Here is a 14,026-nt window from a genome sequence, read left to right on the forward strand (position 1 = left end):
AAGGCTAGCTGCGTTCTCCTTGTGTTTGTTGCTCCTAGCTAGCATAAACTCTATTAATGTCTTATTCAACTTGTTAAAACGTTCCACGCGCGTCTTGATATTTTAGCATAAACGGGCTCGAGCGATTTCGCGCGTGCTCCCTAAAATAAATAAAAAATGCACGAGCTTTTTCCGCTCAAATATTAAAGAGCGCGTGGAACATTTTAAAAAACTTTAAAAATAATATATTTTTAATTTTTTATTTTTTCGATTGGCTTAATATTTTCCGGAAAATTAACAAAGTTCTCTATTATGTACTATTTAATAAATAATTTTCACGAATTAATATGATCAATTCCCCAACCATGTTTTATTCTATTGTGAAAAATCAGCGGGAGCCTGCATAGATACATGTTTCAAGCGAATAATATAGTATAAGGATATGGAATACTTATCTCGTAAGACATATTTATTAACTTTTGGTGGTAGTAATTGTGGGAGTCTTATATTAATTACAATTCCTCACTTCACAATTAAATCACACACTAAACTACTAAGCTTAATCTACATTCTGATATAGTATGATAGGAGGTTTTCCCTAAGTTTATACAGTTTGTTATTTAGCACTAAGATGGGAGGAACGCCTACTCTAAATGGCAAACGCGTCGGAAATTTTGCATAAGTGTGGTAGGAATAGGAATTTCTACGGATTTTTCACCCTTAAAATAAATCAACAGCGCTCGTAGCGACAAAAGTATGGAATATACTTTATCTCAGACTTTATATAATAGATTTTTAAGAGTCAGATGGTTCACCTGTTGATTTTAAAGCCAGACCCGATTAAAAATTCAAAATTGAAACCCGACCCGACCCGATCCACCAAAATTATTCATTTCAAAAACCCGACCCGGCCCGGCCAGTCAAAATTATTCATTTCAAAAAACCCGACCCGGCCCGTTGTAAGTTGAAACCCGACCCGAAAAACTTTCACTTTTTATGTTTGTCGATAATTCAAAATAGTGGTCAAAAACGCCGCCGATCAGTTTAGTAAAATATTTTCGGCGGCGTAATCGTCGGCCATTTTCGGTATGGAGATAGACCGAAAACGGCCAACTCTCTCAAATGTTTTCGTTTTCAAAACGAAAATTTTGCGGCGTAGCTATCAACTAAGACTATACTCTTGTACTAAAACTAAATTTTATGTGAAAAGCCCGACCGGACCTGGTTGGTTTTATGTAAGAAGCCCGACCGGACCTGGTCGGTTTTACGTAAAAAGCCCGACCCGACCTGGTCGGTTTTATATAAAAAGCCCAACCCGACCTGGTCCGTTTTATGTAAAAAGCCCGACCGGACCTGGTTGGTTTTATGTAAGAAGCCCGACCGGACCTGGTCGGTTTTACGTAAAAAGCCCGACCTGACCTGGTCGGTTTTATATAAAAAGCCCGACCCGACCTGGTCCGTTTTATGTAAAAAGCCCGACCCGACCTGGTCGGTTTTATGTAAAAAGCCCGACCCGACCTGGTCCATTTTATGTAAAAAGCCCGACCCGACCTGGTCCATTTTATGTAAAAAGCCCGACCCGACCTGGTCAGTTTTATGTAAAACGCCCGAACCGACCTGGTCCGTTTTATGTAAAAAGCCCGACCCGACCTGGTCCGTTTTATGTAAAAAGCCCGACCCGACCTGGTCGGTTTTATGTAAAAAGCCCGACCCGACCTGGTCCGTTTTATGTAAAAAGTGCGACCCGACCTGGTCCGTTTTATGTAAAACGCCCAAACCGACCTGGTCCGTTTTATGTAAAACGCCCGACCCGACCTGGTCGGTTTTATGTAAAACGCCCGAACCGACCTGGTCCGTTTTATGTAAAAAGCCCGACCCGACCTGGTCGGTTTTATGTAAAACCCTGGTCCGTTTTACGTAAAAAGCCCGACCCGACAAGTTTAAAAAAAGCCCGACCAAAAAAAAATTGTAAAATTAAACCCAACCCGACCTGACCCGGCAAAAACTTTGATATCGAAGACCCGCCTCGAGGCGGGCTCGGGTCGGGTCGGGTAAGCCCGCCTTTAGTGGGGCCCAAGACTCATCACTAGTTCCTAGGAGAACCCGTACGCGTTTATGTGTGAATCTTAATCGACTATAGCAACAAAGGCCTAATTTCGAATGCGGAGAACACGTTTTAAATACAATGGACTTATAATAAAAGACACGTGGACTCTGAAATCTAAAACAATCAACATTTTGAATAGAAGGAAATATAGAAGTCTGCAATTATCTTCGCTTGACTAAACATTAATTTTAGTCGGTTTTTTTTCTAGGGTCATTCTCTCCCTTTGATATAAAATTAATGTAAATATGGTACAACCAGATAGTTCAAATGAGATGGTTTAAAGTTACGGCTCAAATTTTAGAAATTAGTATTTCATTTCCAAATTCCCAAGTACATAAGTAAAGTAACACCAATAGGTTTGACAACCTATTTTCAGAGCTATTGCGTAATCATGATTTTATTCAGCACAGATCCCCCTGGTGTCTAAATATATACTACAGGGTTCGTACAACTATAGTCAAGCCGATTTCTCTGATATTTTCAGGTTTTAATAATCCAATCTTTTCACGAAGAGGTATAGGGTTGCTCATTTCGTGATTGATATTTAAATTGGTTCCATATTATAATACATAAAAAAGAATTAATAAAGTCAAATCTTTAATAAGAAAAATTTATTTATTTAAATTTGTAGTCTTTAGGGCAAACTTTCCGAACCCTCATAAAGGACATGGCACACTTTTTATGGGATTTGGCTTTCTACGGATTTCCGTGAAATTGAAATATATTGTTAAGCTTAGTTAAAGGAGCAAAATTGTCCACGGGCACTTTTCCCTAGCGCCAACGGATTTTCCAGTATCAACGATTAAAGTTTGGTCACTTGTAGTTGGGTCTGGGATTTGCCATACCATTGTTTATAGTCTTGAAACTAATCAATCTTTAGCACGCTTAAAGTTGCACAGTTGGTAAACGCGTTATCGATGTACCTACAGAGACCCGGGTTCGAATCTCCGAAAACCTTTTGAGACTTTTTTGGCGAGTGCTTAACAATTCGTTAAGCTGTGCGTAGGTTTAACAAATAATAATAATACTTCGAATCTCTGACTTTATTTCTTTTTGAATGCTTAAAACGGTAGTTGCGTACGTAAAGATTATAAAAATAATAATATCTAATAGACACTTGCGTATCATAAAGTCAGGTTTTTGAATACACATGGAGAATATAGTATAGTCACTAGTGATACATGTATTATTATTATTATTATTAGGATTTTGGTTAATACTACGCAAGGATGTCGTATTACAATTTTTAATATTGCTTAAACCTACGCACAGAAGCCACAGGTATTATTTAATTGTTTTTATAATACAAAAAATCTCAAAAGGTTTTCGGAGATTCGAACCCGGGTCTCTGCAGGAACATTGATAACGCGTTTACTAACTGCGCAACTTTAAGCGTGCTAAAGATTGATTAGTTTCAAGACTATAAACAATGGTATGGCAAATCCCAGACCCAACTACAAGTGACCAAACTTTAATCGTTGATACTGGAAAATCCGTTGGCGCTAGGGAAAAGTGCCCGTGGACAATTTTGCTCCTTTAACTAAGCTTAACAATATATTTCAATTTCACGGAAATCCGTAGAAAGCCAAATCCCATAGAAAGTGTGCCATGTCCTTTCTCATATTTCCATAATTTTTACTAAAACAAAAATTGGAATTTCCCTGACTTTCCTGTCGACACTCAAATTTCTTAATATTTCCAGGTCTGTATGAACCCGGGATTTCTCGATTGATTCGGGATTTCTCGATTGATTCCGGGATTTCTCGATTGATTCCGGGATTTCTCGATTGATTCCGGGATTTCTCGATTGATTCCGGGATTTCTCGATTGATTCCGGGATTTCTCGATTGATTCCGGGATTTCTCGATTGATTCCGGGATTTCTCGATTGATTCCGGGATTTCTCGATTGATTCCGGGATTTCTCGATTGATTCCGGGATTTCTCGATTGATTCCGGGATTTCTCGATTGATTCCGGGATTTCTCGATTGATTCCGGGATTTCTCGATTGATTCCGGGATTTCTCGATTGCTTCCGGGATTTCTCGATTGATTCCGGGATTTCTCGATTGATTCCGGGATTTCTCGATTGATTCCGGGATTTCTCGATTGCTTCCGGGATTTCTCGATTGCTTCCGGGATTTCTCGATTGCTTCCGGGATTTCTCGATTGATTCCGGGATTTCGCGATTGATTCCGGGATTTCGCGATTGATTCCGGGATTTCTCGATTGATTCCGGGATTTCTCGATTGATTCCGGGATTTCTCGATTGATTCCGGGATTTCTCGATTGATTCCGGGATTTCTCGATTGATTCCGGGATTTCTCGATTGATTCCGGGATTTCTCGATTGATTCCGGGATTTCTCGATTGATTCCGGGATTTCTCGATTGATTCCGGGATTTCTCGATTGATTCCGGGATTTCTCGATTGATTCCGGGATTTCTCGATTGATTCCGGGATTTCTCGATTGATTCCGGGATTTCTCGATTGATTCCGGGATTTCTCGATTGATTCCGGGATTTCTCGATTGATTCCGGGATTTCTCGATTGATTCCGGGATTTCTCGATTGATTCCGGGATTTCTCGATTGATTCCGGGATTTCTCGATTGATTCCGGGATTTCTCGATTGATTCCGGGATTTCTCGATTGATTCCGGGATTTCTCGATTGATTCCGGGATTTCTCGATTGATTCCGGGATTTCTCGATTGATTCCGGGATTTCTCGATTGATTCCGGGATTTCTCGATTGATTCCGGGATTTCTCGATTGATTCCGGGATTTCTCGATTGATTCCGGGATTTCTCGATTGATTCCGGGATTTCTCGATTGATTCCGGGATTTCTCGATTGATTCCGGGATTTCTCGATTGATTCCGGGATTTCTCGATTGATTCCGGGATTTCTCGATTGATTCCGGGATTTCTCGATTGATTCCGGGATTTCTCGATTGATTCCGGGATTTCTCGATTGATTCCGGGATTTCTCGATTGATTCCGGGATTTCTCGATTTATTCCGGGATTTCTCGATTGATTCCGGGATTTCTCGATTGATTCCGGGATTTCTCGATTGATTCCGGGATTTCTCGATTGATTCCGGGATTTCTCGATTGATTCCGGGATTTCTCGATTGATTCCGGGATTTCTCGATTGATTCCGGGATTTCTCGATTGATTCCGGGATTTCTCGATTGATTCCGGGATTTCTCGATTGATTCCGGGATTTCTCGATTGATTCCGGGATTTCTCGATTGATTCCGGGATTTCTCGATTGATTCCGGGATTTCTCGATTGATTCCGGGATTTCTCGATTGATTCCGGGATTTCTCGATTGATTCCGGGATTTCTCGATTGATTCCGGGATTTCTCGATTGATTCCGGGATTTCTCGATTGATTCCGGGATTTCTCGATTGATTCCGGGATTTCTCGATTGATTCCGGGATTTCTCGATTGATTCCGGGATTTCTCGATTGATTCCGGGATTTCTCGATTGATTCCGGGATTTCTCGATTGATTCCGGGATTTCTCGATTGATTCCGGGATTTCTGGTCGTATTTCTTGGAACGTATACGGGATTTCTTTGAATGTGCAACTCCTCGAGGGCAAAAGTGCCAGTGTCGACAAAATGTTCGGTAATAAACAAAATTAGCATTAAAACCATAATTATTGTCACGCTTATCACTATTAAATTGTTACGTTACTTATGTCAAATATAATTTTTATCTACCGTGAAAAGCATAACCCATATCGCAATAACAAACCATTCTACCGTAACCATGACAACTGAAACAGATACAAACATCGGCTTCATCCAAAACGCGACTAGTCCTCCCAATTTCACACGCGATTCGATAATTACACATTTTTAGTTTAAAAAAAAATCACATTAACTTTGAAAAATTCTTGTTCATATAATCAGAAATTCGCAATTTCCGAAAGCAAAGTGACAAAAAGCACAGATACTGAAGTGTCATCCAGCGAACAGCAGAAGACGAAAAATTAAATGGGATGGTTCTGTTTTTTAACTGACAAGAAACCTGTTTTTCTAATCAGAAATCTTCGGTTGTAATAACTTTTTTTTCTCTTCTAGGACTACGAACTCGAGCGTATTAGCCCTAAAGGGGTGTTTCAAATATATTAATTTTCAATGTATGGGATAAAAAATTTATATTATTGGTACCAAAATAAGGAAATAATTGTTTAATCAAGAATAAATTCTTGGTATAATATATATATATATATATTTAAATACCTAAGTTTAGGACCATCAGTTTACGTATAACGTTCAAACATTTTTAAGTCGGGGAATAAATAATATGTTTAAGTTATTCACAATTTTTGCTTATTCTTGCAAAAATATTTTTATATATATAAGGGTCTTTTACGCCAGTACATGTTTCTACATAGAAATATCGTTAGGTTATTGTTGGATCAGCTTTATTTTCAGGAGTAAGCGAAAGCTATGGGCCGGCCCCGAATGGCGCAAATATTAAGTATTGTTTTGCAAAGGTAGACGAACTTAACCTAATTTGCATACCAAAACTCAAATCAATTAGAAATGTAACACCGTTTCTTGATACCATTTTGCGTAACTGCACATTCCTTGCCCGAGTGGCTGGGGGATCAAATAGTACTAATTTGCGTAATTACAGAGTTGATTTATTGACGTATTTGGCCAGGTAGCAAAGAAAATATCTAATATTTTGGTAAAATAACGGTTAAATTGTAATTGATTTAACTTACGGAATATTTCTCGAACCAGGAAGGGGTGGCTTGTGAAAAAATGTGTCATCGTCGACCGAATTTATCCATTTTTCGTCCTCCAGTTCTGCAATTAATTTCGACGTGTGACGAACGTCAACTGCGCACAAAATTAAAGAAAAACATTGCGCAATTATAATTAACGCGAAAAAACGCGTTAACCGATAATTAATTTTGGGATAGGGGAAGAGAAAGTGCGTTTTTCCGATAAGCAAAGGGCTACCGCCTTCGCGGAACGCCGACATCGCTTTTAAAGTTTCTCCAAAAAATTCGGACGCGATTTTCGCGCGGATAAACGCGTCTTTTTTTTTTACTTTCAAAAACTGACGGCTAGATGGCGATAGGATACAGGGAGAAGTTTGTAATTTGAATTTTCAGTATGCTGACGCTAGATGGCAATAGGATGCACGCTAGAGCCATAATTTAGGCCTGACGCCGCCGATAATTTTCCGGAGCGCCTGATTTTATAGTTTTGGTGCGAACCGTGCGATGCTGCCGAAGCATGGATTTAACCAAAGACTATATAACTATACGCTTCGCTAAACATATAAGCGAAGCGTATATATAGTCTTTGGATTTAACACTGCTTTGCGGCGCGCCAACCACGAGTAGTACTCTTTTTAACGAGCTGTTAGAGTTCATAGTTTTAAAAATTTAAGTCTCAAACTTTATTTGTAAGGTATGGAAACAGTAGCACTGGCGAGGGGTCGGACATTTACCAAAATCCCGTACACTTTGTCTAAAATCGCAAAATCTTTAAACTCTATCTATGGTAAATTAACATTGAAATCCCAAAATCACTTCAAAAAGTAATGAAAAAATCGCCAAAATCTCTACGAAATCCCAAAATCCCGTACAAAATAATGGCAAGTGTCCGACCCCTCGAGCACTGGTAACTTCTTTTAGAATATAGAATGCACAAGTTAGATACTAGCCTGTTAATATTTCTTTATATTATTAGACTCATTGTTAATGTTTACGCCGGCAAACGCCGCTTATTAAATTACCCTTAAGCCGCTGACGAAACCAAATTGTTGGCGCGCCGCAGCCAAGTGCTCTAAAAGTAGGTTACGCCGCGGCTAATTTTCCATCTGCAGTAATGAAACATTTCGGTAGATGGCGATAGGTTACAGGGAGTTTTAATCATTTTATGGTTTTTAAAATGGATAAAAAAATGAAAAAAAAACATTTTAATATTTTATTATCTATTAAAAAACAATATTATTTGGTACATAAATTTTCATAAAGTTTTAGTAAAAATATTGGTATCAGTCTAATGGTAATTTTGAAAATTGAATTACAAATATCTTTCCTCAGCCCATTTCAATATATCCAAATCTGATTTTACTTGGCTAAATTCCTCCGCTAAATTTAGAAACTTACTTCCAAGTTCCAAATAGGAATTCAGTTGACTTTGCATATCATTTATTTCAAAATCTAGCTCAGTTTTCTTACTTCCTATCGTATTCCTGGTTAAATATAAAAACAAATTAACCAATGTATCAATTAAAATTTAAGTAATTAAATTACCTTAATCGTTTTAAAGCATTTAGCTGATCCGGAGTATAAGTTTTTTGATGCAAAACAATCTTTAATTGCTCAAATTCATTGGCTATTAACTTTAATTTTTCACTGCCTACTTTCACACGCATTTCAATATTGGTTAGCTGATAATTTAAGGGGAACTCTTCCGTAACTTTTATCAACACGTTGAATGTTTCCCCCAGTTCCTATTAAAATTTGTTTGCAATGTTATGGTAAATTTCAAATAGCCAATTTTAATTTACTTACGATAAAATAATCTTTAAAAAGCTGGTGACGAGAAGCAGATAATATTTGGTTATTTTTGGCCATTTCATCAACTGAAGTTGTTTTCTTTCGTATATCAGCTACAAAATTAGGTAATGCAGCAATCTTGTTACATTTATCAGATTCCATCAAGAACGAAAGTAATTTTAACCCTTTATTAACTATTTTTTTGTTAATAAGAGGCATAATTTCTATTCGTAATACTCCCTCGTCTAAAATAATTTCATCCATATGTTTTTTAACATCATCGCTCTTTAGATTTAACAGGAAGCCTTCATTTTCTTTCTCTATATCCCCACCATTTTTTCTCAGATAGTTTAAAGCTTCGCAAGCTGACATTTTCTTTTCCATTAATCTTAAAGTCTAGTTTAAATAAACAAAAGTCAAAATATGTCCTTAGTTTTAAGAAATAAATTTAACATTAGTACCTGATCTTGTGCTGAATACGACTTCACATTATTTAGATGAAGATCATTTATAACCTCACGAAAAGCGTTGTAAAGTAGTTGCTGTTGGAAATATTCAAATTTTGCAAGTTTAAGTTCCTCTTCAACCTATATAAGATTAGGAGAATAAGGGTTTGAATTTGAATCCTGGTGGGAATTAGGAAATCACCAAAAATATTTATTATTTACTTCTTGCAGTCTTTCTTCTTGATCAAATAATACATTTGTATGTGTACAAAAAGGCACAGTTTGGTTAAGATTTAAATGCATTGAAAATTCAGAATCCATCATTGGGCTTATAAATTAGTAACCCTACAAAAGGCTACAAACCACAAACTATTTTGACTCGACAAAATGACAACTTCTAAACTTCTGACAGCGATTTTGGCGCGAAAGATATTTAAATGCTTAGGGACCACATCCCCACCAGATGGCGGTTAATGTACGTCAAACCACGGCCAACTTAGATCCACTGCTACTCGCACTAGAGCGAGTAGCAGTGGATCTAAGTTGGCTGTGGTCAAACTAAGATCGATTCTTTGCGAGTTAGCAAGTGGATCTAAGTGGCCCATGGTGAGTGTTAAACGAATTTTTAATAAGGTCGAAATACTAATAATTTATTAATTTCACAGCATCTCGATTACGTTGATCGGTTTCTCTACGCTTTAGAAAGCCACCAATGCCGACGTGATCATGTATATCGCAATTGTAAGGAATCGGTAACATCGTCAGCGCTTAGTGAGAAATTTACTATCATCCTCAAGTATCATAACGTCTGCATCCTTGACTGCAGTATATTTGATTGTCTAATTTTATTACCTAAAGTTTAAAAATGGCAATGGGTGCCATAGAAGTTCAGATAAACCGGCACATAAATCTGGTGTTGAACAATGAAGGCTTGGAAGAATGCTTCAAGTGCTTTATGGAACATTCAACAGAAATGGAAGACTGGAAAAAGAACATGTATCAAGACAGTACAAACAACCTCTTTACCGGTTTGACACCCGAAAATTTAGAATATGCCATTCGATATTACATAAACACTGTATCGACCATAAAATCAGAAGTCCTATTATCACAATTAGAATACGCAGTCTCTTCCGATTTAATTTCTGGAAAGCAAGTTTGTGATGCGTTGCTTTCTTGCGAGGCACTCCACTACACTAATGAAGAATTTTGGTGTCAAAGTTTTATCATGATTAAGAAATTTCTGCCAGGAGTTGACTACAAAGGGGTACGTGACCTACTCAAATTAATTCTTGATAAATCTCTCATTATTCCACCTTCAATGAACGTTTCAATTTTGAAACAAGTAAATTGTTTGGAGGATGTTGTTTCGTACATCCTGGACCGAAATGCTTGTTTGCTACCTAGTTATTTAATTCTTGATGAAATCCAGAAGAAAATGAACCCCAAAGATCGCTGGCAGCATTGGAAATTGGCAAAATTATTGTCAGATTTTATAGACAGTTTCGTACCAACAGCCCAAATGGTCAGTGTGGTTGGAAGATCAAAGTTTCTGCCAATAGTTGGTCAATTTGGTACTCTTAGTAATGTCTGGAAGCTAGATCCCATGACTGCGAAGTTTTCAACAAGAGGGCAATTGCCCTACAACGCGGAACTTCTAAAACCACAAACACATCTTTTGAGGTATGTCCTGGAACAACCCTATTCAAGGGATATGGTTTGTGGTATGCTTGGTCTTAGTAAGCAGCAAAAAACAAGATGTCCTGTACTGGAAGAACAACTGGTTGAATGGATAATAATGGCAATGGAAAAATCCGAAAATGAAACTGATGCCATGGAAGATGGCGGCCCAACCCAACTGCTATGGCAGCATTTATCCAGCCAACTTATATACTTTGTCCTCTTTCAATACGCCAGTTTCCCTCATATGGTCTTACTCCTACATAGCAAGCTATCAGAAATAAATTTGAAAAAAGGAAGGGACCACCTGATGTGGGTTTTACTCCAGTTTATATCAGGATCTATTCAGAAGAACTCCTTGAGTGACTTTTTACCAGTTATGAAGCTTTACGATTTATTATACCCTGAGAAAGAAGTCCTACCACTACCTGACATAACCAAACCCAGCTCAACACATGTCTTTGCCATCACTTCAATTTGGATACACTTGATGAAAAAAGCCCAGACAGAACAGAGCAAACTCCAGCGATCTTTACCGCACATTTTGAAAAACCATTGGGAGTATTTGCAGCAAAGTTTAATGAGTAATAACATGCCAAGTAGCCTCGGGCAAGAATACAGAGTGTCCCTACTTTGTAACGCCTATAGCACGAACCAAGACTACTTTTCCAGACCCATGGCAGTTTTGGTAGAAGCCGTTCAGGGAAACCAAAAATCACAAACCGCCATTGGAAACATGCCATCGTCGAGCTCACAACCATTGTCAATGAGTATTTTGGACTCGTTAACCGTACACACAAAAATGAGTCTAATACACAATATAGTTACACACATGATGAAGCTAGCTCAAACTAAATCTTCCATGACTCTCGCTCCTCATCTCGTAGAAACATACAGTAGACTTTTAGTTTATAATGAAACCGAATCTTTAGGTATAAAAGGGTTCATAATTCAGCTACTGCCAGCTGTCTTCCGAAGTCAAGCTTGGGGAATCTTACACACCTTACTGGAAATGTTTAGTTACCGTCTGCACCACATTCAACCCAATTACAGAGTCCAATTATTGAGTCATTTGCATAGCTTAGCCGCTGTACCACAAACCAATCAGACGCAACTCCATTTATGCGTCGAAAGCACGGCTCTTAAACTTATAACGGGGCTGGGCAGTGCCGAAGTTCAACCCAATTTGAGTCGATTCCCTAATGAACCAAAAACTTTGTTATCGTCGGAATCGGAAGAATTAAACAAAGCTTTAGTCCTGACAATCGCTAGGGCGATACATATAACCGGTTCCGAATCGTTGTCCATAAGTTGGTGTAAGGACATCCTTACCAACATCATGCAGAACACGCCTCACAATTGGTCCAGTTTTACCCTGATGTGTTTTCCACCGCCGCTGGCTGAATTTTTTCAGCAATTCCAACAAGCTCGAGAAAATAAGGCCCAATTGAAACGTTCGGTCGAAGAGGAATACCGGAAATGGAAGACCATGAGCAACGAAAACGATATAATCGCTCATTTCTCCCTACAAGGAACGCCGCCGTTGTTCTTATGTCTGCTCTGGAAAATGTTGTTGGAAAATGATCGAATCAGCCCACTGGCGTACAAAATTCTCGATCGAATCGGCGCCAGAGCTCTGTCGACCCATCTAAGAACTTTCGCCGACTTTCTCGTCTTTGAGTTCGCCAACTCGGTTGGCGGACAACACCTAAACAAATGCATCGACGCCTTAAACGACCTGGTATGGAAATGCCACGTCGTCACCCTGGATCGCCTGATATTATGTCTAGCCCTGCGTAGCTTCGAAGGTAACGAGGCACAAGTATGTTTCTTCATCATTCAACTGGTTCTGTTGCGTCCGTCAGAATTTAAGAGTCGCGTCTACGACTTTGTTAAGGAAAACTCCCCCGAACACTGGAAACAATCCAATTGGCACGAAAAACACCTGAACTTCCATCGCAAATACCCGGAAAAATACTACTTCGAAGGCCTGCAAGATTTGACAACGCAAGGATCTCAGCATACGTATTTACCCGTGTATTTCGGCAACGTTTGCCTTCGTTTCCTACCAGTGTTGGACATTGTCATCCACCGATTCTTGGAACTGTCCTCAGGGTCCATGTCGCAGAGCGTCGAAAGTCTATTGGATAAACTTGGCTGCTTGTATAAGTTCCACGACAGACCCGTGACCTATTTATACAACACTTTACACTATTACGAGCAGAAGTTAAAAGACAGGCCACCCCTGAAACGCAAACTAGTATCGGCCATTCTGGGATCCTTAAAAGACATCAGACCCGCTGGTTGGGATCTGACTGAGGCCTTCCACGCTTACATGCAACGCCCAGCCGAAGACATAGATTGGATCCCCGATTTGGAGTATTACATTAAACTGATCGGACGCGTCGTGGACACCATCAACAACAAAACGCCATTCCCGCACACGGATTGGAGGTTTAACGAATTCCCCAACCCCGCCGCACACGCTCTGCACATAACTTGCATCGAGCTAATGGCGTTACCAGTAGCAGCCAGTATCGTGGCGAAAAACGTTCTGGACGTGGTTCTCAAAGGCCATATTGTCATTCCTAGACACAACATCGAATCTTGGATGAACGCTATTGGTTTAGTTCTAACGGCCCTACCAGAGTCGTACTGGTCGGTACTTCAAGATAAAATATTAGAGGTCATGACTAGCCCCTTATTCTCGACACCCCAACCTGACGTCAAATACTTATCCCTGATGAACTTTAGCGGTTCCTACAACACCATGACCGAAGTCCATTGCAGTTACCTCATTGGTCTAGCCCATGCCATGTGGTACCACGCTACCGTGGGCCAAATCAACATCATCCCCCAATTCGTCAAGGACAAACTAAAACCCATTATTAAGACCGAGGAACAGATGCTGCTTCTGTGTCATTTGGTGGGGCCTTTCTTGCAGCAAGTCGAAAGAACGCGTTGCGTCATGGACCTCACTAAAGAGTTATACGAGGTACTCGAAGCCGTCGATAAGAACTGCCCTCAAATGAAGTACATGGACATTATTTCTGACCTCCTGTATCATATTAAGTACATGTTCACCGGTAATTCGGTAAATAATGAAGTGGAAAGGTCAATTCGAAATTTAAGACCAGGTTTACAAATGAGGTTGAGATTCATCGCTCATTTAAACATTGAAGAAGTGTCCGGTAATTGAAATATTTTAATTTCCAATTCACGTGTGGTTCATGTGTACTTTGTATCTTTTTTGGAAATAATGATACGTAATAAATTTTTA

At 39.1% G+C, this 14,026-nt stretch overlaps 3 protein-coding genes across 5 annotated transcripts in view; 1 reads left to right on the forward strand and 2 right to left on the reverse strand.

Moving 5' to 3' along the window:
* Window positions 1-6,960, reverse strand: part of LOC149951703 (CD109 antigen-like) — a 60,003-nt gene extending 53,043 nt beyond the window's left edge. Inside the window, exon 1 of the mRNA XM_090168129.1 lies at window positions 6,827-6,960. The gene's annotated coding sequence lies outside the window, so the exon portion shown is untranslated. The remainder of the gene's footprint in view (window positions 1-6,826) is intronic.
* Window positions 6,961-8,030: 1,070 nt separating this feature from the next.
* Window positions 8,031-9,458, reverse strand: LOC149951704 (uncharacterized). 2 transcript variants are annotated; one of them, XM_090170102.1, is made up of 6 exons: window positions 9,289-9,458; window positions 9,082-9,207; window positions 8,926-9,016; window positions 8,636-8,733; window positions 8,375-8,574; window positions 8,031-8,313 (listed from the first exon to the last, which is right to left on the reverse strand). In XM_090170102.1, exons 1-6 carry the CDS (start codon window positions 9,388-9,390, stop codon window positions 8,142-8,144), a joined length of 789 nt encoding a protein of 262 aa, XP_090026228.1. In that variant the 5' UTR covers window positions 9,391-9,458; the 3' UTR covers window positions 8,031-8,141. The 2 variants fall into 2 exon arrangements, with proteins under 2 accessions (XP_090026228.1, XP_090026227.1); XM_090170101.1 differs by having other exon boundaries at window positions 8,636-9,016.
* A 162-nt stretch (window positions 9,459-9,620) lies between these two features.
* Window positions 9,621-14,026, forward strand: MED23 (mediator complex subunit 23). Of its 2 annotated transcripts, XM_090168137.1 has the most exons (3): window positions 9,621-9,672; window positions 9,732-9,837; window positions 9,925-14,026. In XM_090168137.1, exon 3 carries the CDS (start codon window positions 9,932-9,934, stop codon window positions 13,943-13,945), a length of 4,014 nt encoding a protein of 1,337 aa, XP_090024263.1. In that variant the 5' UTR covers window positions 9,621-9,672; window positions 9,732-9,837; window positions 9,925-9,931; the 3' UTR covers window positions 13,946-14,026. The 2 variants fall into 2 exon arrangements, with proteins under 2 accessions (XP_090024263.1, XP_090024262.1); XM_090168136.1 differs by having other exon boundaries at window positions 9,732-14,026.

The sequence above is a fragment of the Leiobunum rupestre genome, chromosome 3, assembly GCF_980474605.1.
Source record: "Leiobunum rupestre chromosome 3, qqLeiRupe1.1.hap1, whole genome shotgun sequence".
Lineage (NCBI taxonomy): Eukaryota > Metazoa > Arthropoda > Arachnida > Opiliones > Sclerosomatidae > Leiobunum > Leiobunum rupestre.

Coding starts and splice junctions, on each gene's coding strand:
- LOC149951704 (XM_090170101.1), bottom strand. CDS start 9,390: ATGATGGATTCTGAATTTTCAATGCATTTAAATCTTAACCAAACTGTG. Junction 9,208..9,288: donor AAGAAGAAAGACTGCAAGAA/GTAAATAATAAA, acceptor AATCTTATATAG/GTTGAAGAGGAACTTAAACT. Junction 9,017..9,081: donor CGTATTCAGCACAAGATCAG/GTACTAATGTTA, acceptor TATTTAAACTAG/ACTTTAAGATTAATGGAAAA.
- MED23 (XM_090168136.1), top strand. CDS start 9,932: ATGGCAATGGGTGCCATAGAAGTTCAGATAAACCGGCACATAAATCTG.